Source organism: Musca domestica, unplaced genomic scaffold (genome assembly GCF_030504385.1).
Source record: "Musca domestica strain aabys unplaced genomic scaffold, Musca_domestica.polishedcontigs.V.1.1 38, whole genome shotgun sequence".
Lineage (NCBI taxonomy): Eukaryota > Metazoa > Arthropoda > Insecta > Diptera > Muscidae > Musca > Musca domestica.
This window is the reverse complement of record NW_026712324.1, coordinates 1,866,082-1,889,261: the sequence shown is the minus strand read 5'-3', so window position 1 is coordinate 1,889,261 and position 23,180 is coordinate 1,866,082. Positions and strand designations below refer to the sequence as shown.

At 33.3% G+C, this 23,180-nt stretch overlaps 1 protein-coding gene across 3 annotated transcripts in view; it reads left to right on the top strand.

Annotated features, from left to right (window-relative positions):
* LOC101896704 (uncharacterized) overlaps positions 1–21,363 on the top strand; it is a 73,063-nt gene extending 51,700 nt beyond the window's left edge. For 2 of the 3 annotated variants that reach the window (XM_059126346.1, XM_059126348.1), the window contains exons 2-5: positions 4,521–5,002; positions 8,676–8,943; positions 9,079–9,394; positions 16,052–21,363. In XM_059126346.1, the coding sequence (XP_058982329.1) occupies positions 4,591–5,002; positions 8,676–8,943; positions 9,079–9,394; positions 16,052–17,296 (2,241 nt within the window). In that variant the 5' untranslated portion in view covers positions 4,521–4,590 and the 3' untranslated portion in view covers positions 17,297–21,363. Of the gene's footprint in view, positions 1–1,053; positions 2,019–4,520; positions 5,003–8,675; positions 8,944–9,078; positions 9,395–16,051 lie in introns of those variants that run through there. The other variant, XM_005183098.4, reaches the window with a different exon arrangement.
* Positions 21,364–23,180: the final 1,817 nt, after the last annotated feature.

The window sequence follows — 23,180 nt, the reverse complement described above, 5'->3', positions numbered from 1 at the left end:
CGAAGTTCGTTCAAAATTTTTCTTTTAGATATCTTCAGTGTTGGCTTGACGTTCCTTAAAAATTGTACAAATCCAAATGCTAAAAATTTAAAAAAAAAATCTCCGGTAGAAGATCCAAGTAAAATATTCTAAAAATATACATTGATTGTCAAGAAGAACTTCTTGAAAGAGTCCATAATTTTAGTAAGAAAATGCTTTAATGAGTTTAAAAAAAATCGTGAAGTTCCTTCAACAATTTTCTTTCAAATATATTCAGTGTTGGCTTGACGATCCTTAAAAATTGTACAAAATCCAAATCCTAATAAAATTCATAAAATTTACACGACTTTTGGTCTGGTTGCACCTTAAAAAAATTTAAACAAAATCCCCGGTAGAAGATCCTAGTAAAATATTGTTAAAATTCTTAAAATATGTAAGATTGTCAAAAGGTCCTGAAATAATTTCCCCTAGAAAATGAACATTCGCTTGTAAACTGTTCCTTGAAACAGATTATTTTGCGGAAACCCATGACGTTTTTAACTGGTTCCAAAAATATATTATTATAATTGCATTATATGTGCGCTGGTAAGATAGGTATTTTCATTAGCTTTCAAATGATACCCATATTGTCTATATTGGTGAAACCGCGTCTGACCCGGGTCTTGACCCCACCAACATTCATTATTTCGTATACAAAAGACCCTCTAAATGCCATCCCATCTCTGACTTGTGAAAGGTCTTTCAACCTAAAAGTTGTAGCCAACAAATGTAACAACTCATAATACACCCGATTTGACATAGTGCTCTACTAAATCTTAATGAACCAACAACAACAACAACAAGTGCAACAACTAAAACCGATAAACAAAAGCCACAGACGATTATCTCAGAGTAACGGTATTGTTGCATAAACCTCCCCACAAATCCCCAATAGAGAGTGAGAGTAAGAGAGAAACAGATAAAACCAAATGGGAGAGTGCCGAATTGGTCATCATCAACTAATGAATTATGTTGGGGTATTTTCGTTTTCTCTCTCTCTCGCTCTCGCATACTTTGGCTGATCTATGGAGGGATGGTTAGTCTTAAATGCAACGCTCATAGAAAAACAACAGCGAAGGCGGTAAAAATAATCCGGCAACGATTTTTTGTGCAAAAATTTCCGCATTTATTTTTTTCCTCGGTCAAATAACGAAAATTGTTTTGAAAGGCAAATTAGTAAACAAAAATGAATTTAATTTGTGTCTCTTAAACAAAAAAAAGCAACAGAAAAATTAATAAAGAAAACCTTTAAATGAAAATGAAAACAAGTTTGACCACAACTCGTTGAGGGTGGATAGATGGATGAACGGATACTACGAGGGGGGACCAACTCCATCTAGTCCACAATGAAGATATGTTGTATGTAAATATTCCGACGGGTCTGATGGTTATTCCATAGATCGGTCGGTCGGTTGGTTGGAACTATGAAATAAAAAAAAAACACAAAAATTGAAATATAATCCAAAAGGTTGACGTAGACGCGTCTATTATTGCATTGTGTTTCCTTGTCATTTTGTTTGTTTTTGTTGTTCTTCGAACAAAAGATGGAACAATTATCCATCAAACAACAACAACAAAGTAACCAAAAACATCATTGTGCAATTAATAATAAACAAACGTAAACTCTATGAAGGTTGTTTTAAATTGCCATTTGTGTGGCAGCCAACAGATTTTTGAGTGGCATTTAAAACGGAATTAAAGAAATTAGAAACAAAACATAACGTCATACAAAAAATTTTGAAAATGTTTCTTTTTGAATAGATTTTTAGTGTTCCTTAATTAAAAATTGAGTGTTTTATTTGTGTTTGATAATATTAAAAATTAACTTGATGTTTGAGCTGAATTTTTGTGTGGAGCGTGGTGTTTCTTCGTAGAATTTATCGCAATATGTGTTTCTAATCGTCACCTCGCTGCTATTAATAACCTATTTGGAAATTAATGAAAAAAGAGATTTATATTCACGATAAGTCCACTTTCCAAATATTTGTCCTGTTCGGAAGGTGAGATAAAGTTGATGATTTAATAGCTCTGAAATTTCAGATTTTTTAAAATGCTAACAGCCTGTGGGAAAGGTAACACCATGCACTATCATACAAATTATTACAGGAAAACCACATTAGAATATAACAAGTTAAAAAGCAGTAAGTTCGGCCGGGCCAAACTTTGAATAAACTCCACCATTTGGAACGAATTTGGAAATTTTCAAAAAATAAAATTCTAAAAAAATGCTGTTAAAATTTTAAAAATACCAAATATAGCCCTCCATTGGGGTCTATACGACGTGGACCTACATAGGCATTGTTTGCCATTAGCCATTACCATATTCAAATTCGAAACATGAAATAAACGGTGAATAATGTAGCTAAAATCATCAAAATATCGTATATAGGGAGGTACCATTATATCGGAGCTGTGCGAAGACCTGGACCTGCATAGACAGTTATCTGTCACAGGCTGTAGCATCCATTACGAACTTCAAATCACACATCTCAAACAATTTCGGTGGGTATTGTACCTAAAATTGTCAAAATACCGGATATAGGGAGGCACTGATATATGGGGCCTATACGAAGACCTGCACCTGCATAGACATTTTTCTGTCACAGATTGTAGTTCTCATAACGAGCTCCAAATACGTAATTTTAAACAACTCTGGTGAATAATGACGCTAAAATCATCAAAATACCGAATTTTGGGAGGTACCGTTATATGAGGGCTATACGAAGACGTGGACCTGCACAGACAATTTTCTGTCATAGGCTGCAGCATCCATTACGAATCTCAAATAACAAATTTGAAACAATTCCGGTGAATAATGGCGCTAAAATCATCAAAATACCGAATTTCGGGAGGTACCGTTATATGGGGGCTATACGAAGACGTGGACCTATAATTACAATGACTCGCCACACGTACTGGAACCCATTACGATCTACAACTACCAATTTTCAGAGAAATTCTTGAAAAAATGTGCCAAAAATCATAAAAATACCGAATATTGGGAGGTACCTTTATATGGGGACTACATCAAAACGTGGACCTATACATAAAATGTTTCGCCACACGAACTAGCACCCTTATGACCCATAAATACCAATTTTTAGACAAATCAGAGAAAAAATGTGTCAAAAAAAAATAAAATACCGAATATCGGGAGGTACCCTTATATGGGGGCTATACCAAAACGTGGACCTATACATACAATGTTTCGCCACACGAATTAGCACCCATTATGACCCACAAATACCAATTTTTAGACAAATCCGTGAAAAAATGTGGCAAAAAAAATTAAAATACTAATATCGGGAGGTACCCTTATATGGGGGCTAACCAAAACGCGGACCTATACATACAATGTTTCGCCACACGAACTAGCACCCATTATGACCCACAACTACCAATTTTTAGACAAATCCGTGAAAAAATGTGGCATAAATAATCAAAATACCGAATATCGGGAGGAACCGTTATATGGGGACTATACCAGAACGTGGACTATTTTCAATACCAACCATCCTAGACACAATACAAATTGTTCTGCTAAATTTTGGCGTTCTACGTCAAATAATGTGGGCTGTATCGTGATTTCAACAGACAGATGGACAGACTGGCAGACGGACAGACAGACGGACATCGTTAAATCGACTTAGAATTTTATGCTGACTATGGATATATATACTTTATGGGGACTACGACGAATATTTAAGGATGTTACAAACGGAATGACAAAGTTAATATACCCTCATTTCCAAGGTGGAGGGTATAAAAAATAGAAATGAGTAAACAAAGCACTAAAAGCTTTGAATACCATCCAGGAAAACCCCATTAGAATATAATAAAAATAGAGTTAAAACCAGTAAAGAAAGTCCCAAAGACGGGCGGGGCCACTTTGCTAATTTAGTAGAGCTCCACATAACAATTAAAAGTTTTTATGGGAGAATTCAATCATAAACGCTATTATTATAATTTAAAGTTCAAAGGACTAAATATGCCGAAGCATTTGTATCTTTTAAATTCGGACTTGTTTTGCTTATTTGGTGCAAAATTAATTTTAAATCATATAATGATATATGGGAGCTATATCCAAATCTGAACCGATCTCGATAAAATTTGGAAAAGATATTTCCGAGCTGTACTAGATATATTTCCCTGAATATCGTTGTTACGGAGTGCATATTATGGCTGTGGGTAACAAATATAACAAATCGGATGAACAATATGTATGGGAGCTATAGCTATATCTGAACCGATTTCGATCAAATTTGACATACTTATTTTCAGGCCTAACTTAATTGTATGTGCAAAATTCCATACTATTCGGGCTGATATGACACGTTTGGTGCACAATAAAAGGCAAATCGGACGAAGATACAGTTTAAATAATCATAACTCAAGGCAGGGGCAGGTGTACATCTGTCGGCAAAATCGACTGATACTGTTTTACTTATTTTTGTAATACTTCTTGCATTAATTTTTTTTATTTTTCTAATTTTTCTTTGCAGACCACTTCGACGGGCAACTAAAATAAATAACAAAACAAAAAAGTGATTTGAACAAAATCATGATGCCAACATGACAGATTTATCGGAGTCCGATTTACAGCCGCTATTGGCAGACAAAGATGATGATTCGGCAAATGAATCAAATGATACCAAAAACAACAACAACATCAATGGCATTGCCAAAAACAAAAAGAAAAATAAATTCCAACAAAAAGACATAAATCGCAATGTGGTGCCATCAAAGCCCCCACCACCCTCGACGGCCCAAATGCAGGACCAACGAAGGTCATCATTTGGCCGAAAATCACAAAAATTACGCTACATCTGGAAGCGGCGGCACCTGTTTTATATCTTGGTCATTGCGATGGTGATGTTTCTTCTCAATTTAACCTATAATCACAGTGTGGATCCAAATTTGCTGGGCAATGAGGACGATGTTGATTTTCTGAATCATGTGCATTCGCATGTGCCGGGCATGAAAGGTAGGAAAAAAACACTATTTTTTTGGTTTATAATTGTTGATTGTGGGGCAAAATAGGGGGAGGAGGGTTAATCTAACACTTCCCCTTCTCCCCTTTTAAACACTGCATGCATTTATTTATGGCACGTCATATATACTAATCACATAAATCATTTTATTTGAAAAGCCTGACATTTCATTACACCATTTTCACATTATAAAAAGAAGCGAGAGCGCACTCTCACACACGCACACATAGTTATGCACATGTATAGTTTGATATGTAGTTCAGAAGCGGCAGATAAAGTACATATCATAGTAGAGTATTGAAAGAAACGTATATTTGTTTACATTGTTTGTTTATTATCACCACCAACAATAACATTTGTAAATAAAACAGTTTAATCTGAGGAAATGTACACAAAAAAAATTGGGACCAATATTATGTAGGGGAAACCAATCTACTTCGGTTAATAGGCAATCGATTGGATTTTTTAGTTATTTGAGATTAGAAGTTATTCAAGTGGAGATTACAAGGCCTTCACAGGTATTCCATGGATAGATGATCACATTTTGGCCTAAATTAATATATGACATTTTAGGAGTTTTAAAAGCCTGGAGGACCAATTTTGGGACTTCTACTGTCCCCCTTTCCAATCAATAATCGAAGATTTTTAAGAATATTTCTGAAGCTCAAAGTTGGTAAAAATCGTGATTTTTTTAAGATTTTTTCCGAGAACATTCTGATCACTAACGGTGAATTTTTATGACAATTTTTTCAAGGACCTTCCGATCACCAATTGAGATTTTTTGTAGAAAATTTGTTCAAGTACTATTTTTCCAACAAACGTCCATATTTTAAGAATTCTCAACGGAGATTTTTTTATGAAAACTATTCCAAAGACCTTCTAAACTTCGTGCATTTTCCCAACAATTTTACCAAAGATTTTTAAAGAATATTTTTTCAAGAAAAAGAATAAAATAATTAAAGAATATTTTTTCAAGGACCCATAGACCAATTTTCGTGGATTTTTAAAGAATATTTTTTCAACGACCCATAGACCAATAAACGTGGATTTTTAAAGAATATTTTTTCAACGACCCATAGACCAATAAACGTGGATTGTTAAAGATTATTTTTTCAAGAACCTTCTGCCCAATAAACGTGGATTGTTAAAGAATATTTTTTCAACGACCCATAGACCAATAAACGTGGATTTTTAAAGAATATTTTTTCAAGGACTCATAGAGCACTAAACGTGGATTTTTAAAGAATATTTTTTCAAGGACTCATAGAGCACTAAACGTGGATTTTTAAAGAATATTTTTTCAAGGACTCATAGAGCACTAAACGTGGATTTTTTTTTAATGACCTTCTGGCCGATAGACGTGGATTTTTAAAGATTATTTTTTCAAGGACATTCTGGCCAATAGACGTGGATTTTTAAAGATTATTTTTCAAGGACCTTCTGTCCGATAGAACGATTTGACTAACAAAGAACCAATCGTAGACTTTTAGAAATTGGTTTTTCTGGGCCTTTAACCAAAAAACGAGGATTTTTAAGTAATTTTTGAATGGAATAGCCAATATAAGGATTAGGAAAAATGTAACGCGGAATTAATTGTATTTAGTTTTGTAGATTAAAATAAATATATAAACGTACTTCCTGATTTCAGTTGAATGTTTATGTTTTGGATTCATTATACACTCAGCTACAGCAGGTATATATTACACGGCCAAAATGTGCCTCATTGAAATAACGGTTTTAGACCCTAGGTTTCTTTGTACCAACTCCGTTTCAGGTCATTTGGAGTCGATGTAGCATGATTCAAACTTTCCACATCTAACTATTTTTATCAACAGAGTTCTCCCTATTACCACAAGATCTGGTGTGAAAATTCTAGATGTCAGTCCACTCCTTGTAGTACATCCCCCACAAAAGGTTCCAATACTTATATCTCTCGCTCCGTTGGTCCCTGAAAATTTATTGTTTAAAAATCCACGTTTATAGGTCCATTGGTCCCTGAAAAAGTATCGTTCAAAAATCCACATTTGTTGCTGTGTAGGTCTATGAAAATACATCCTTTAAAAATCCGTTCATCCTTGAAAAAATGTCCTATAAAAATCCAAGTTTATAGATCTGTTCATCCTTGAAAAAAAAATTCCTATAAAAATCCACGTTTATGGGTCAATTTGCCTTTAAAAAAAAAGTATCCTTTACAAATCCACGTTTATAAGTCTATTGGTCCTTAAAAAATATCATTTACAAATCCAAGTTTATAGGTCTCTTGGTCCTTGAAAAATTCCTTTGAAAATCCATGATTATAGGACTCTTGGTCCTAGAAAAAATATTTTTTAAAAATCCAAGTTTATTGATTTCTTGGTTCTGAAAATGTATCCTTTAAAAATCCACTCTTATATTTCTGTTGATCCTTGAAAAAATATCCTTTAAAAAATGCATGTTTATAGGTTTGCTGGTCCATTAAATAAATATTTTTTAAACATTTACATTTATAGGGCCTTGAAATCATATTCTTTAAAAATTGAAGTGTTGGTCCTTGAAAAAGTATCCTTTATAAATCAACACTTATTGTTGTGTTGTTCCTTCAAAATGTATCTTTTAAAGATCCATGCTTATTGTTGTGTTGGTCCTTTAAAAAATATTCCTTAAAAGTCCCCTCTTATTGGTCTGTTGGTCCGTGAAAATATTCTTTGAAAACCCATGTTTAATAGTCTATTGGTTCTAGAAAAAAAATTCTTTAAAAACCCAAGTTTTTTGATTTCATGGTCCTTGAAAATGTATTCTGTCAAAATCCACTGTTATAGGTCTGTTGGTCCTTGAACAAATATCCTTTAAAAATCTACTTTTTACCGATCAAAATAATTATTTGAATAGGTTTTTTGGTTTGAATACAAGCCCTCGTCATAGGCCTCTTTAAACAGCTAGAATTCCACATTTCATTTCCATATCTCATACATACATCATGCATACATATACATATACATGTAAATAAGTACCCATACATAGCTCATATGCAAAATACTATTAAAATTAAAAAGCTGCAAGCAAATATTTATTTCTTTTTCTTAATGAGTATTTTTGATTCATTTCCGTTCTTTTTTTCTTTTTTTGTACACCTGCAAATTTTGTCATCGTCCTTTTGCCTATTGTCTATTGTGTGTGTCTGTATAAAATTGATTGTGTACGTCCTGTGGCCTGCAAAAAAAAAAAAAAAAACAAAAAAATTACTTTTTAATATTTTTTCTGTTAATTACCACCGACACCATTACCATTGTTTGCGTTTGTATTGTTTTCGTTATTCGCAAAATTGAAAAAAAAAAGTTTTCAAAAATTTAACATCACTGCTGCCCGACAAGCCAAAAGCCAATAAAAATACAAATTCCAAAAAGGATAAGAAAAAAATAACAAAGCCTGCAACGACAAACAGTAACCGAACAGCAAGTATTCGTCATTCAGAGCAATTGTCTGAAGCTGTGTCGAAAAATAATACAAAAACCAATACGAATCTCATTCAAAAAACTAAAAACATTTCTGTTTCTCTGTCCTCTTTATCCTCAACTGCTGGACCGTATCTTGCAACTACCTCTACTCATATGGAACCTCTTATAAATAATAACACCACCTCCTCTCCCGTTTCTACAATGGACGATTTTAATGACCCACCACCCAAAGGTTATTTGGTTTGGAGTGAATTCTGTAAAATGCCCAATTTGGACCCCTATCTACCGGATGTCATGAAAAATTTCCATCGTCAAAAATACAAACCCTGCAAGCTGTTGGATCCCTTGACCAAAATCGATTTCAATACCACCAGCCAGCGTTACACCCTGCGCATCGATGAGGAAGTTATACCAGGCTATAGTAAAACTGGCAAGGTGGACTGTTGTTATCAGTCGATTCTGCGCAATGAGACCGGGACCAAGGCCGACAGTGTAGTTAGGTAAGGTAAGGGTTTTTTTGTCTCTCTCTCTTTCTCACTCTCTCTCTCTCTCTCTCTCTCTCTTGCTAACTCACGACATGTCCCCATACTTGAGACAATCTTTCTTTTCAACTTCTAACCTCTAATCCTTCCTAGGCTTTCGGAGTGCATGAGTTTTGTGGACAAGACTTCGCTGGATCCCTCCATCGATAATATTTTGGTTAAATGCCGCTCCGGTAATAAACAGGTCTATGTCAACGGCCATGCCATGATGCCAGAACGTCGGGAGATCCGTGAACGTTTAAATATGTGGCGTAAATATGATCAGGATTCCAAGGCTGAGGATAAGCCACCCAGTGTTTTGATGATTGGCATTGATAGCATATCCAGAGTGAATCTGATACGAGCGATGCCGAAAACAGCGCGATATCTCTACGAGAATGAGTGGTACGAAATGAGCGGATTCAATAAGGTGAGTAAGAGAGGAAGGTCCTCAAAAGCACGACTAAAGATTTTATGGCAAAAAAGGAGAGTGGATTTTTAAAGAATATTTTTTTAAGGACCAACAGACCAAATAGGCGTGGATTTTTAAAGAATACTTTTTCAAGGACCCAGAGACCAATAGACGTGGATTTTTAAAGAATATTTTTTCAAGGACCCAGAGACCAATAGGCGTGGATTTTTAAATAATATTTTTCCAAGGACCCAGAGACCAATAGACGTGGATTTTTAAAGAATATTTTTTCAAGGACCCACAGACCAATAGACGTGGATTTTTAAAGAATATTTTTTCAAGGACCCAGAGACGAATAGGAGTGGAATTTTAAAGAATATTTTTTTAAAGGACCTAAAGACCTAGAAGAGTGGATTCTTAAAGAATATTTTTTAAAGGACCTAAGGATCTAGAAGCGTGGATTTTTAAAGAATATTTTTTAAAGGACCTAAAGACCGAGAAGCGTGGATTTTTAAAGAATATTTTTTAAAGGACCTAAATACCTAGAAGAGTGGATTTTTAAAGAATATTTTTGTAAAGGACCTAAGGACCTAGAAGCGTGGATTTTTAAAGAATATTTTTTTAAAGGACCTAAAGACCTAGAAGAGCGGATTTTTAAATAATATTTTTTTAAATGAGCTAAAGACCTAGAAGAGTGGATTTTTAAAGAATTTTTTTTAAAGGACCTAAAGACCTAGAAGAGTGGATTTTTAAAGAATACTTTTTTAAAGGACTTAAAGACCTAGAAGAGTGGATTTTTAAAGAATACTTTTTTTAAAGGACCTAAAGACCTAGAGAAAAGCGAGGATTTTTAAAAAAATATTTTTAAAGACCAACAGACCTAAAAGCGTGGATTTTTAAAAAATATTTTTAAAGACCAACAGACCTAGAAGCGTGGATTTTTAAAAAATATTTTTAAAGACCAACAGACCTAGAAGCGTGGATTTTTAAGAAATATTTTTTAACGACCAACAGACCTAGAAGCGTGGATTTTTAAAAAAACATTTTTAACGACCAACAGACCTAGAAGCGTGGATTTTTAAAACATATTTTTTAACCACCAACAGACATAGAAGCGTGGATTTTTAAAAAATATTTTTAAAGACCAACAGACATAGAAGCGTGGATTTTTAAAACATATTTTTTAACCACCAACAGACATAGAAGCGTGGATTTTTAAAACATATTTTTAACCACCAACAGACATAGAAGCGTGGATTTTTAAAAAATATTTTTAAAGACCAACAGACCTAGAAGCGTGGATTTTTAAAAAATATTTTTTTAAGACCAACAGACCTAGAAGCGTGGATTTTTAAAACATATTTTTAACCACCAACAGACATAGAAGCGTGGATTTTTAAAAAATATTTTTAAAGACCAACAGACCTAGAAGCGTGGATTTTTAAAAAATATTTTTTTAAGACCAACAGACCTAGAAGCGTGGATTTTTAAAAAATATTTTTTAACGACCAATAGACCTAAAAGCGTGGATTTTTAAAACATATTTTTAACCACCAACAGACATAGAAGCGTGGATTTTTAAAAAATATTTTTTTTAAGACCAACAGACCTAGAAGCGTGGATTTTTAAAAAATATTTTTTAACGACCAATAGACCTAAAAGCGTGGATTTTTAAAACATATTTTTAACCACCAACAGACATAGAAGCGTGGATTTTTAAAAAATATTTTTAAAGACCAACAGACCTAGAAGCGTGGATTTTTAAAACATATTTTTTAACCACCAACAGACATAGAAGCGTGGATTTTTAAAACATATTTTTAACCACCAACAGACATAGAAGCGTGGATTTTTAAAAAATATTTTTAAAGACCAACAGACCTAGAAGCGTGGATTTTTAAAAAATATTTTTTTAAGACCAACAGACCTAGAAGCGTGGATTTTTAAAACATATTTTTAACCACCAACAGACATAGAAGCGTGGATTTTTAAAAAATATTTTTAAAGACCAACAGACCTAGAAGCGTGGATTTTTAAAAAATATTTTTTTAAGACCAACAGACCTAGAAGCGTGGATTTTTAAAAAATATTTTTTAACGACCAATAGACCTAAAAGCGTGGATTTGTAAAACATATTTTTAACCACCAACAGACATAGAAGCGTGGATTTTTAAAAAATATTTTTTTTAAAACCAACAGACCTAGAAGCGTGGATTTTTAAAAAATATTTTTTAACGACCAATAGACCTAAAAGCGTGGATTTTTAAAACATATTTTTAACCACCAACAGACATAGAAGCGTGGATTTTTAAAAAATATTTTTAAAGACCAACAGACCTAGAAGCGTGGATTTTTAAAAAATATTTTTTAACGACCAATAGACATAGAAGCGTGGATTTTTAAAACATATTTTTTAACCACCAACAGACATAGAAGCGTGGATTTTTAAAAAATATTTTTAAAGACCAACAGACCTAGAAGCGTGGATTTTTAAAAAATATTTTTTTTAAGACCAACAGACCTAGAAGCGTTGATTTTTAAAAAATATTTTTTAGGACCAATAGACCCAGAAGCGTGGATTTTTAAAAAATATTTTTAGGACCAACAGACCTAGAAGCCTGGATTTTTAAAAAATATTTTTTAACAACCAACAGACCTAGAAGCGTGGATTTTTAAAAAATATTTTTTAACGACCAACAGACCTAGAAGCGTGGATTTTTAAAAAATATTTTTTAACGACCAATAGACCTAAAAGCGTGGATTTTTAAAACATATTTTTAACCACCAACAGACATAGAAGCGTGGATTTTTAAAACATATTTTTAACCACCAACAGACATAGAAGCGTGGATTTTTAAAAAATATTTTTAAAGACCAACAGACCTAGAAGCTTGGATTTTTAAAAAATATTTTTTTAAGACCAACAGACATAGAAGCGTGGATTTTTAAAACATATTTTTAACCACCAACAGACATAGAAGCGTGGATTTTTAAAAAATATTTTTAAAGACCAACAGACCTAGAAGCGTGGATTTTTAAAAAATATTTTTTTAAGACCAACAGACCTAAAAGCGTGGATTTTTAAAAATATTTTTAAAGACCAACAGACCTAAAAGCGTGGATTTTTAAAACATATTTTTTAACCACCAACAGACATAGAAGCGTGGATTTTTAAAAAATATTTTTAAAGACCAACAGACCTAGAAGCGTGGATTTTTAAAACATATTTTTTAACCACCAACAGACATAGAAGCGTGGATTTTTAAAACATATTTTTAACCACCAACAGACATAGAAGCGTGGATTTTTAAAAAATATTTTTAAAGACCAACAGACCTAGAAGCGTGGATTTTTAAAACATATTTTTTAACCACCAACAGACATAGAAGCGTGGATTTTTAAAAAATATTTTTTAACCACCAACAGACATAGAAGCGTGGATTTTTAAAAAATATTTTTAAAGACCAACAGACCTAGAAGCGTTGATTTTTAAAACATATTTTTTAACCACCAACAGACATAGAAGCGTGGATTTTTAAAACATATTTTTAACCACCAACAGACATAGAAGCGTGGATTTTTAAAAAATATTTTTAAAGACCAACAGACCTAGAAGCGTGGATTTTTAAAACATATTTTTTAACCACCAACAGACATAGAAGCGTGGATTTTTAAAAAATATTTTTTAACCACCAACAGACATAGAAGCGTGGATTTTTAAAAAATATTTTTAAAGACCAACAGACCTAGAAGCGTTGATTTTTAAAACATATTTTTTAACCACCAACAGACATAGAAGCGTGGATTTTTAAAAAATATTTTTTAACCACCAACAGACATAGAAGCGTGGATTTTTAAAAAATATTTTTAAAGACCAACAGACCTAGAAGCGTGGATTTTTAAAACATATTTTTTAACCACCAACAGACATAGAAGCGTGGATTTTTAAAAAATATTTTTAAAGACCAACAGACCTAGAAGCGTGGATTTTTAAAAAATATTTTTTAACAACCAACAGACCTAGAAGCGTGGATTTTTAAAAAATATTTTTTAACGACCAACAGACCTAGAAGCGTGGATTTTTAAAAAATATTTTTTAACGACCAATAGACCTAAAAGCGTGGATTTTTAAAACATATTTTTAACCACCAACAGACATAGAAGCGTGGATTTTTAAAACATATTTTTAAAGACCAACAGACCTAAAAGCGTGGATTTTTAAAAATATTTTTAAAGACCAACAGACCTAAAAGCATGGATTTTTAAAAATATTTTTAAAGACCAACAGACCTAGAAGCATGGATTTTTAAAAAATATTTTTTAACCACCAACAGACACAGAAGCGTGGATTTTTAAAAAATATTTTTAAAGACCAACAGACCTAGAAGCGTGGATTTTTAAAAAAATATTTTTAAAGACCAACAGACCTAGAAGCGTGGATTTTTAAAACATATTTTTTAACCACCAACAGACATAGAAGCGTGGATTTTTAAAACATATTTTTTTAACAACCAACAGACATAGAAGCGTGGATTTTTAAAAAATATTTTTAAAGACCAACAGACCTAGAAGCGTGGATTTTTAAAACATATTTTTTAACCACCAACAGACATAGAAGCGTGGATTTTTAAAACATATTTTTAACCACCAACAGACATAGAAGCGTGGATTTTTAAAAAATATTTTTAAAGACCAACAGACCTAGAAGCGTGGATTTTTAAAAAATATTTTTTTAAGACCAACAGACCTAGAAGCGTGGATTTTTAAAACATATTTTTAACCACCAACAGACATAGAAGCGTGGATTTTTAAAAAATATTTTTAAAGACCAACAGACCTAGAAGCGTGGATTTTTAAAACATATTTTTAACCACCAACAGACATAGAAGCGTGGATTTTTAAAAAATATTTTTAAAGACCAACAGACCTAGAAGCGTGGATTTTTAAAAAATATTTTTTTTAAGACCAACAGACCTAGAAGCGTGGATTTTTAAAAAATATTTTTTAACGACCAATAGACCTAAAAGCGTGGATTTTTAAAACATATTTTTAACCACCAACAGACATAGAAGCGTGGATTTTTAAAAAATATTTTTAAAGACCAACAGACCTAGAAGCGTGGATTTTTAAAAAATGTTTTTTAACGACCAATAGACATAGAAGCGTGGATTTTTAAAACATATTTTTTAACCACCAACAGACATAGAAGCGTGGATTTTTAAAAAATATTTTTAAAGACCAACAGACCTAGAAGCGTGGATTTTTAAAACATATTTTTTAACCACCAACAGACATAGAAGCGTGGATTTTTAAAAAATATTTTTAAAGACCAACAGACCTAGAAGCGTGGATTTTTAAAACATATTTTTTAACCACCAACAGACATAGAAGCGTGGATTTTTAAAAAATATTTTTAAAGACCAACAGACCTAGAAGCGTGGATTTTTAAAAAATATTTTTTTTAAGACCAACAGACCTAGAAGCGTTGATTTTTAAAAAATATTTTTTAGGACCAATAGACCCAGAAGCGTGGATTTTTAAAAAATATTTTTAGGACCAACAGACCTAGAAGCCTGGATTTTTAAAAAATATTTTTTAACAACCAACAGACCTAGAAGCGTGGATTTTTAAAAAATATTTTTTAACGACCAACAGACCTAGAAGCGTGGATTTTTAAAAAATATTTTTTAACGACCAATAGACCTAAAAGCGTGGATTTTTAAAACATATTTTTAACCACCAACAGACATAGAAGCGTGGATTTTTAAAACATATTTTTAAAGACCAACAGACCTAAAAGCGTGGATTTTTAAAAATATTTTTAAAGACCAACAGACCTAAAAGCATGGATTTTTAAAAATATTTTTAAAGACCAACAGACCTAGAAGCATGGATTTTTAAAAAATATTTTTTAACCACCAACAGACACAGAAGCGTGGATTTTTAAAAAATATTTTTAAAGACCAACAGACCTAGAAGCGTGGATTTTTAAAAAAATATTTTTAAAGACCAACAGACCTAGAAGCGTGGATTTTTAAAACATATTTTTTAACCACCAACAGACATAGAAGCGTGGATTTTTAAAACATATTTTTTTAACAACCAACAGACATACAAGCGTGGATTTTTAAAATAAATATATATTTTTTAGGACCAACAGACCTAGAAGCGTGGATTTTTAAAACATATTTTTTAACCACCAACAGACATAGAAGCGTGGATTTTTAAAACATATTTTTTTAACGACCAACAGACACAGAAGCGTGGATTTTTAAAAAAAATATATATTTTTTAGGACCAACAGACCTAGAAGCGTGGATTTAAAAAAAAATATAGGACCAACAGACCTAGAAGCGTGGATGTTTAAAATTGTTTTTAAGGAACAACAGACCTAGAAGCGTGGATCTTTAAAATTTATTTTAAGGACCAACAGACCTAGAAGCGTGGATCTTTAAAATTTATTTTAAGGACCAACAGACCTAGAAGCGTGGATCTTTAAAATTTATTTTAAGGACCAACAGACCTAGAAGCGTGGATCTTTAAAATTTTTTTTAAGGACCAACAGACCTAGGAGCGTGGAGCGTTTTTTCAAAAAATTTTGTATTTTTATAGAAAGCTTTTTCAAGCCACTGAAATATTTCATTTTCAAAAATTCTTCTTTATTTTGATTTGCAGATCGATGACAACACCTTTCCCAACCTCATGGCAGTGCTGACGGGTATGAATCGCACAACGGCCATGCAAAAATGTTCTCCCTACAAACTGAATGGCCTAGATAATTGTGATTTTATATGGAAGACCTATCGTGAGCATGGCTATGTGACAGCCTATGCAGAGGATGAGGCCACCATAAATACTTTTAATTATCTAAAAGTGGGGTTTGCTGAACCTCCGGTGGACTATTACCTTCGGCCTTTTCTACTGGGAGCAGAAAAACATCTAGAGACTCGGACAAAGTCGGGCCTGATTAGTTGTCTGGGCTACAAACATGCGGCCGATCATGTCTATGATTATGCCGTGGAGTTGGCGCGGCGTTACAAGAATGACACCTTCTTTGGTTTGTTTTGGGCCAACACCTTTAGCCACAATGACATTAGCGATTGTACTTCGATGGATGAACACATTCGGGAATACCTGAAGCGGTTCAAGCAGATGGGTACACTGGAGAACACCATTGTGATATTTTTCAGTGATCATGGTATGCGTTTTGGGCCCATACGTAAAACCTATTCCGGCCACTTGGAGGAGCGTTTGCCGTTTGTGTTCCTGTGGCTGCCACCAAGGTTGAGAAATAAATATCCTAGTCTGGTAAATGCCTTGAATGCTAATAAGAATCGTCTAACCAATCCCTATGACACACACATGACGCTGAAACATATTTTGGAAATGACGGGGCGTGTCAAGGACGCCACAAAACTGACACCAGCCGATGCCTGCCCCAAATGCCAGTCATTGCTGAGACCAGTACCCCACAATCGTTCCTGCCAAGATGCAGCCATAGAGCCACACTGGTGTACATGTCTGCTGTACGAGAATATCTACAAGAATTCCAAAACGGTATTGGATCTGACCCATTTACTTATCGGCTATATCAATGACTTTGTGGCCACCTTCCACAATAGAACCTATGCCAAACTATGTGTACCTTTGAAATTTGACTGTGTCGATAGCGCATATCGCACCACCCAGCTGGAGAGCCATGACAATGGCACAACCAAAACGGTGGATATTTATCGGGTAACCTTCTACACAAAACCAAATAAGGGTCTCTTTGAGGCCACAGCCATCTATGATCCCATTACGGGTTTTATGGAGGTCACAGGGGAGATAAGTCGTCTCAACACCTATGCCAGTGATTCGGATTGTGTGTCGGATGGTGGAGCGAAAAAGTATTGTTCGTGTCGTAAAAAGATTTTCTAGCATAAGTTACCTCAGCTGCACAAGGTGTTGGTACGCTTGGGAAAGAGGAAGAAAATTTCACAGCTTTTTTGAGAAGTATGTGAAGAGGACGTTTTACAAGCAATCGGAACATATGACAGATTAAGAGATTTTAGATTTTTAATTTTGATTTTTTTTTTTTTTTTTGTTTGTTTTGTTTTTAACGTTAGCGAATTTTGTATATAAAAGAATTTAGCATGTAACCGGACCAGAGAGGTATGGAGATAATGTTGGAAAGGGGGATGTGGGGAAAGAAAGTTTTAAATCTACTTTTCGAAGATATTTTTTCAAGGACCAACAGACCAATAGGCGTGGATTTTTAAAGAATATTTTTTTAAGGACCAACAGAAGCGTGGATTTTAAAAAAAATATTTTTTCAAGGACCAACAGACCAATAGGCGAGGATTTTTAAAGAGTATTTTTTTAAGGACCAACAGAAGCGTGGATTTAAAAAAAATATTTTTTCAAGGACCAACAGACCAATAGGCGAGGATTTTCAAAGAGTATTTTTTTAAGGACCAACAGAAGCGTGGATTTTAAAAAAATATTTTTTCAAGGACCAACAGACCAATAGGCGAGGATTTTTAAAGAGTATTTTTTCAAGGACCAACGGACCAAAAGGCGTGGATTTTTAAAAAATATTTTTTCAAGGACCAACAGACCAATAGGCGAGGATTTTTAAAGAGTATTTTTTCAAGGACCAACGGACCAAAAGGCGTGGATTTTTAAAGAATATTTTTCAAGGACAAACAGACCAATAGGCGTGGATTTTTAAAAAATAATTTTTCAATGCCCAACAGACCAATAGGCGTAGATTTTTAAAAAATATTTTTTCAATGCCCAACAGACCAATAGGCGTGGATTTTTAAAGAATATTTTTTCAAGGACACAGATTCTAATAGGCGTAGATTTTTAAAGAATATTTTTTCAAGGACTCAGATTCTAATAAGCGTAGATTTTTAAAGAATAATTTTTCAATGCCCAACAGACCAATAGGCGTAGATTTTTAAAAAATATTTTTTCAATGCCCAACAGTCCAATAGGCGTGGATTTTTAAAGAATATTTTTTCAAGGACACAGATTCTAATAGGCGTAGATATTTAAAGAATATTTTTTCAAGGACTCAGATTCTAATAGGCGTAGATTTTTAAAGAATATTTTTTCAAGGACCAACAGACCAATAGGCTTGGATTCTTACAGAATATTTTTTTCGCGGACCCAGAGGCTTATAGGCGTGGATTTTTAAAGAATATTTTTTCGATGACCAACAGACCAATAGGCGTGGATTTTTAAAGAATATTTTTTCGATGACCAACAGACCAATAGGCGTGGATTTTTAAAGAATATTTTTTCGATGACCAACAGACCAATAGGCGTGGATTTTTAAAGAATATTTTTTCGATGACCAACAGACCAATAGGCGTGGATTTTTAAAGAATATTTTTTCGATGACCAACAGACCAATAGGCGTGGATTTTTAAAGAATATTTTTTCGATGACCAACAGACCAATAGGCGTGGATTTTTAAAGAATATTTTTTCGATGACCAACAGACCAATAGGCGTGGATTTTTAAAGAATATTTTTTCGATGACCAACAGACCAATAGGCGTGGATTTTTAAAGAATATTTTTTCGATGACCAACAGACCAATAGGCGTGGATTTTTAAAGAATATTTTTTCGATGACCAACAGACCAATAGGCGTGGATTTTTAAAGAATATTTTTTCGATGACCAACAGACCAATAGGCGTGGATTTTTAAAGAATATTTTTTCGATGACCAACAGACCAATAGGCGTGGATTTTTAAAGAATATTTTTTCAAGAACCCAGAGGCCTATTGGCTTGGATTTTTAAAGAATATTTTTTCAAGGACCAACCGACCTAGAAGCATGGATTTTTAAAAGAATATTTTTTCAAGGACTAACAGACCTAGAAGCTTGGATTTTTACAAGAATATTTTTTCAAGGACCAACAGACCAATAGGCATGGATTTTTACAGAATAGTTTTTCAAGGACCAACAGACCTAGAAGCGTGGATTTTTACAGAATGTTTTTTCAAGGATCCAGAGGCCAATAGGCGTGGATTTTTACAGAATATTTTTTCAAGGACCCAGAGGCCAATAGGCGTGGATTTTTACAGAATATTTTTTCAAGGACCCGGAGGCTAATAGGCGTGGATCTTTACAAAAATATTTCTTCGAAGACCAACAGACATTTATGGAGAATTTCCACAGATCTTTAAAAAATATTTCTTCGAAGTCCAACAGATCAACAGACATTTTTGGAGAATTTCCACAGATCTTCAAAGAATATTTCTTCAAAGACCAACAAACATTTTTGGAAAATCTCCACAGATCTTCTGTGAGTAGTTTCGCAGTTGTTCTATGGAAAGATGAGTCAGTCATATATGTATCCATCAGATTACTTACTACATTTTTCTAGCCATGCTTACAAGATGTTAAGTCATGCGTACATACAGCCCTTTCATTTCGCCAGTTGTAATTCAGAACCCTTGAAGAGCTATTTATTTCCTGCCGGACACAATAGAAAAAAATTGGATTTAAAAATATTTTTGGTTGAATAAATTCAAAGAGATTACCTGAAAGAATTTATTTTGATCTTTTCATGGAAGACCTGTATATCTGCCAATAGAATATTACGATCAGTATCATCTAATATCCACACATTTTCTGTGAGAAGATTTCCAATTGCTCTATGAGAAGTTCTTCAGACTATCTTTGAGAATTTTTTTCTGATCTTTCCATAGAGGTCCTTTTATCTGCCATCGGTCCCGATATCCACGTTTTTTTTTTTTTTTTTTTTTTTTTTGGAAATATCCGTAGATTGCCTGTGAGAAGGTTTCCAGTTTTTCTATGAGAAGTTTATGAGACAATTTGTGAGAATTTATTCATTTCTTTCCATAGAAGACCTGTATATCTGCCAATAGAATATCAATATCAGTATCATCAGATCCCCAAGTCTTTTTTTGTGAATATCCGCAGATTGTCTGTAATATGATTTCCAGTTGCTGTCAGAACATCTGTGAGAAGAAATATTAAGTGTGTCATACATAATTACAATAGGAGGATAACTTACCCCATCTGTCTATCGATACGAGAAAAATATGCTTAATATTGAGTATATCCAGTCATTTCAGTAGCTTGAACGAATACAGCGATTTGAAACGCCAAAATGGTGAGTTCACTCATGAAATTCCCATTGTTGAACCTGCAGCGTCGATTGTCATTTAGAAGAATTCTCGAGAGTTCTTGATAATTTTTGGGATCATAATCTATTTTCAAAATGATTATTATTTTGAATTTTTTTCTTGGAAAAAATATTTACCTAACAATTAGTAAATGGAAATAACAAAAAAAAAAATGCAAAATCATAGATAACAAAAATTCAATTTTAACTTGAAGAGGACACACTTCGAAAAATTACCTCAAAGAAATTCTGTAGATCTTCCCATAGAAGTCCCGGATATCTTCGACTATAACATCTTCCCTACACTTTTCCATAATCCCCCTCTAAAAACCCCTTATCTCCAACCTCAAAACAAAAAACAAAACAAAAACTTTGCTCAAAATGTACAGCGCAGTGTATAGCAATTCTTAAAAATTTAATCTTAAACGTAATTTTTAAGTAGCCAATTTTCTCGTTTTTTTTTTTTTTTCAATTAGCCAACACAACTAAGCATATCTATTATAATTTTCTTATATAAGGACAACATTTTTATTAAATAGCTAATAAATATATGTGAGCAAAAAAAAAACAATGCCAAGACAAATATTAAATGCCATACAAAAAATAATTAATTTAAAACTATATTAGTTCCTCTAAAAAAAGAAAACGTTAGAATTCCAATTCCAACATAAATACCAACCAACTAAACGTAATTTAAACAAAATGTAAATATATTAAATTTAAAGAACAACTTTACCAAGAGCTTTATTTTTCTTACTCTTTAAACTATACATCTGTAGAATATATTATTGAAAAAAATATTAAATAAATAAATAACGTATTTTTTATACTAAAGTAAAGGCGTTTTATTGAAACAAAAAATTGAACATCAATAACACATATTATATCTGGGAGCTATATCCAAATCTAAACCGATCTCGATTAAATTTACAAATCGTTGTTACGGAATGCATATTACGGCTGTGGAAAACAAATATAACAAATCCGATGAACAATGTATATGGGAGCTATAGCTATTTCTGAACCTATCTCCACCAAATTTAGTAAGTGCCAAATTTCATCCCATTTGGGCTAAAATTTCACGATTGGTGCACAATAAAAGGCAAATCGGACGAAGATATATATGGAAGCTATATTTATAGGTTGACTGATTATCTCCAATTTCAATAGGGCTCATCCTTGGGTCAAACAAATGAATTCTGGATCGGATAATAAATGCGACCCGTACTTGTTATACAGGAATACATGGATGTTGAAATCGACTCAGAATGTGATTATATGCAGATCATCAAATGGAACTATGGTTCAAATGCACCAAGACATAATACCCTGACCACTTAGTGGCCGGGCCGAACTTTGAATACCCTCCACCAATTAGAACGAATTTGGCAATTCTCAAAAACAATAAAATCCGTTAAAAATTCTGTTAAAATCTTAAAAATACCAAATGTAGCTATTATAATAGGGTCTATAAGACGACATGATCCTGAACCGTAGGTAACATTTGTCATAAGCCGAAACTTAAAAAAATCGGTTATAATGTCCCTAAAATCATTAAAATACCGAATATCGAGAGGTATCGTTATATGGGGGCTATACGAAGAGGTGGACCTGCACACACAATTTTCTGACTTAGGCTGTAGTATCCATTACAGATTTCAAATATAAATTTGAAACAATTCTGGTGAAAATGTCCTTAAAATCATCAAAATGCCGAATATCGGGAGGTACCGTCATATGGGGGCTATACGAAGACGTGGACCTGCACAGACAATTTTCTGTCATAGGCTGTAGTATCCATTTCGAAATTCAAATACCAAATTTGAAACAATTCTGGTAAATAAATTCGCTAAAATCATTAAAATACCGAATATCGGGAGGTACCGTTATATGGGGCATATACGAAGACGTGGACCTGCACAGACAAATTTCTGTCATAGGCGGTAGTATCCATTACGAACTTGAAATACCAAATTTGAAACAATTCTGGTGAAAAAATGTCCATAAAATCATTAAAATACCGAATATCGGGAGGCATCGTTATATGGGGGCTCTAGGAAGACTGTCTTAGGCTGTAGTATCCATTACGAACTTCAAATACCAAATTTGAAACTATTCCGGTGAATAATGTCGGGAGGTACCGTTATATGTGGGCTATACCAAAACGTGGATCTACATGGCCCATTTTCAATACCAAAATTCCTGGAGAAATAACATACATTTAGCAAAATTTTATTGTTCTACTTCAATTCGTTCGGAAGCTAGAGTGATTGCCACAGACGGACGGACATCGCTAAATTGACGTAGAATTTTATGCTGATCAAGAATATATATACTTTGTGGGGTATAAAATGTATATTTCGGGGTGTTACAAATGGAATGACAAACTTAATATACCCTCCATACTATGGTGGATCCCTTAAAAACTTAAAAATACCGAATGTAGCCGTTATATTAGGGTCGATACAACCACGTGGACCAGCATAGGCAACTTTTGTCATACGCCATTACAATATTCAAATGCGAAACTTGAAACAATTCCGGTGAATTGTGCTTAAATCACCAAAGTACCGAATATCGGGAGGTGCTGTTATGTCGGAGCTATACGAAGACCTGGACCTACATAGAATATTTTCTGTCACAGGCTGTAGGAGGT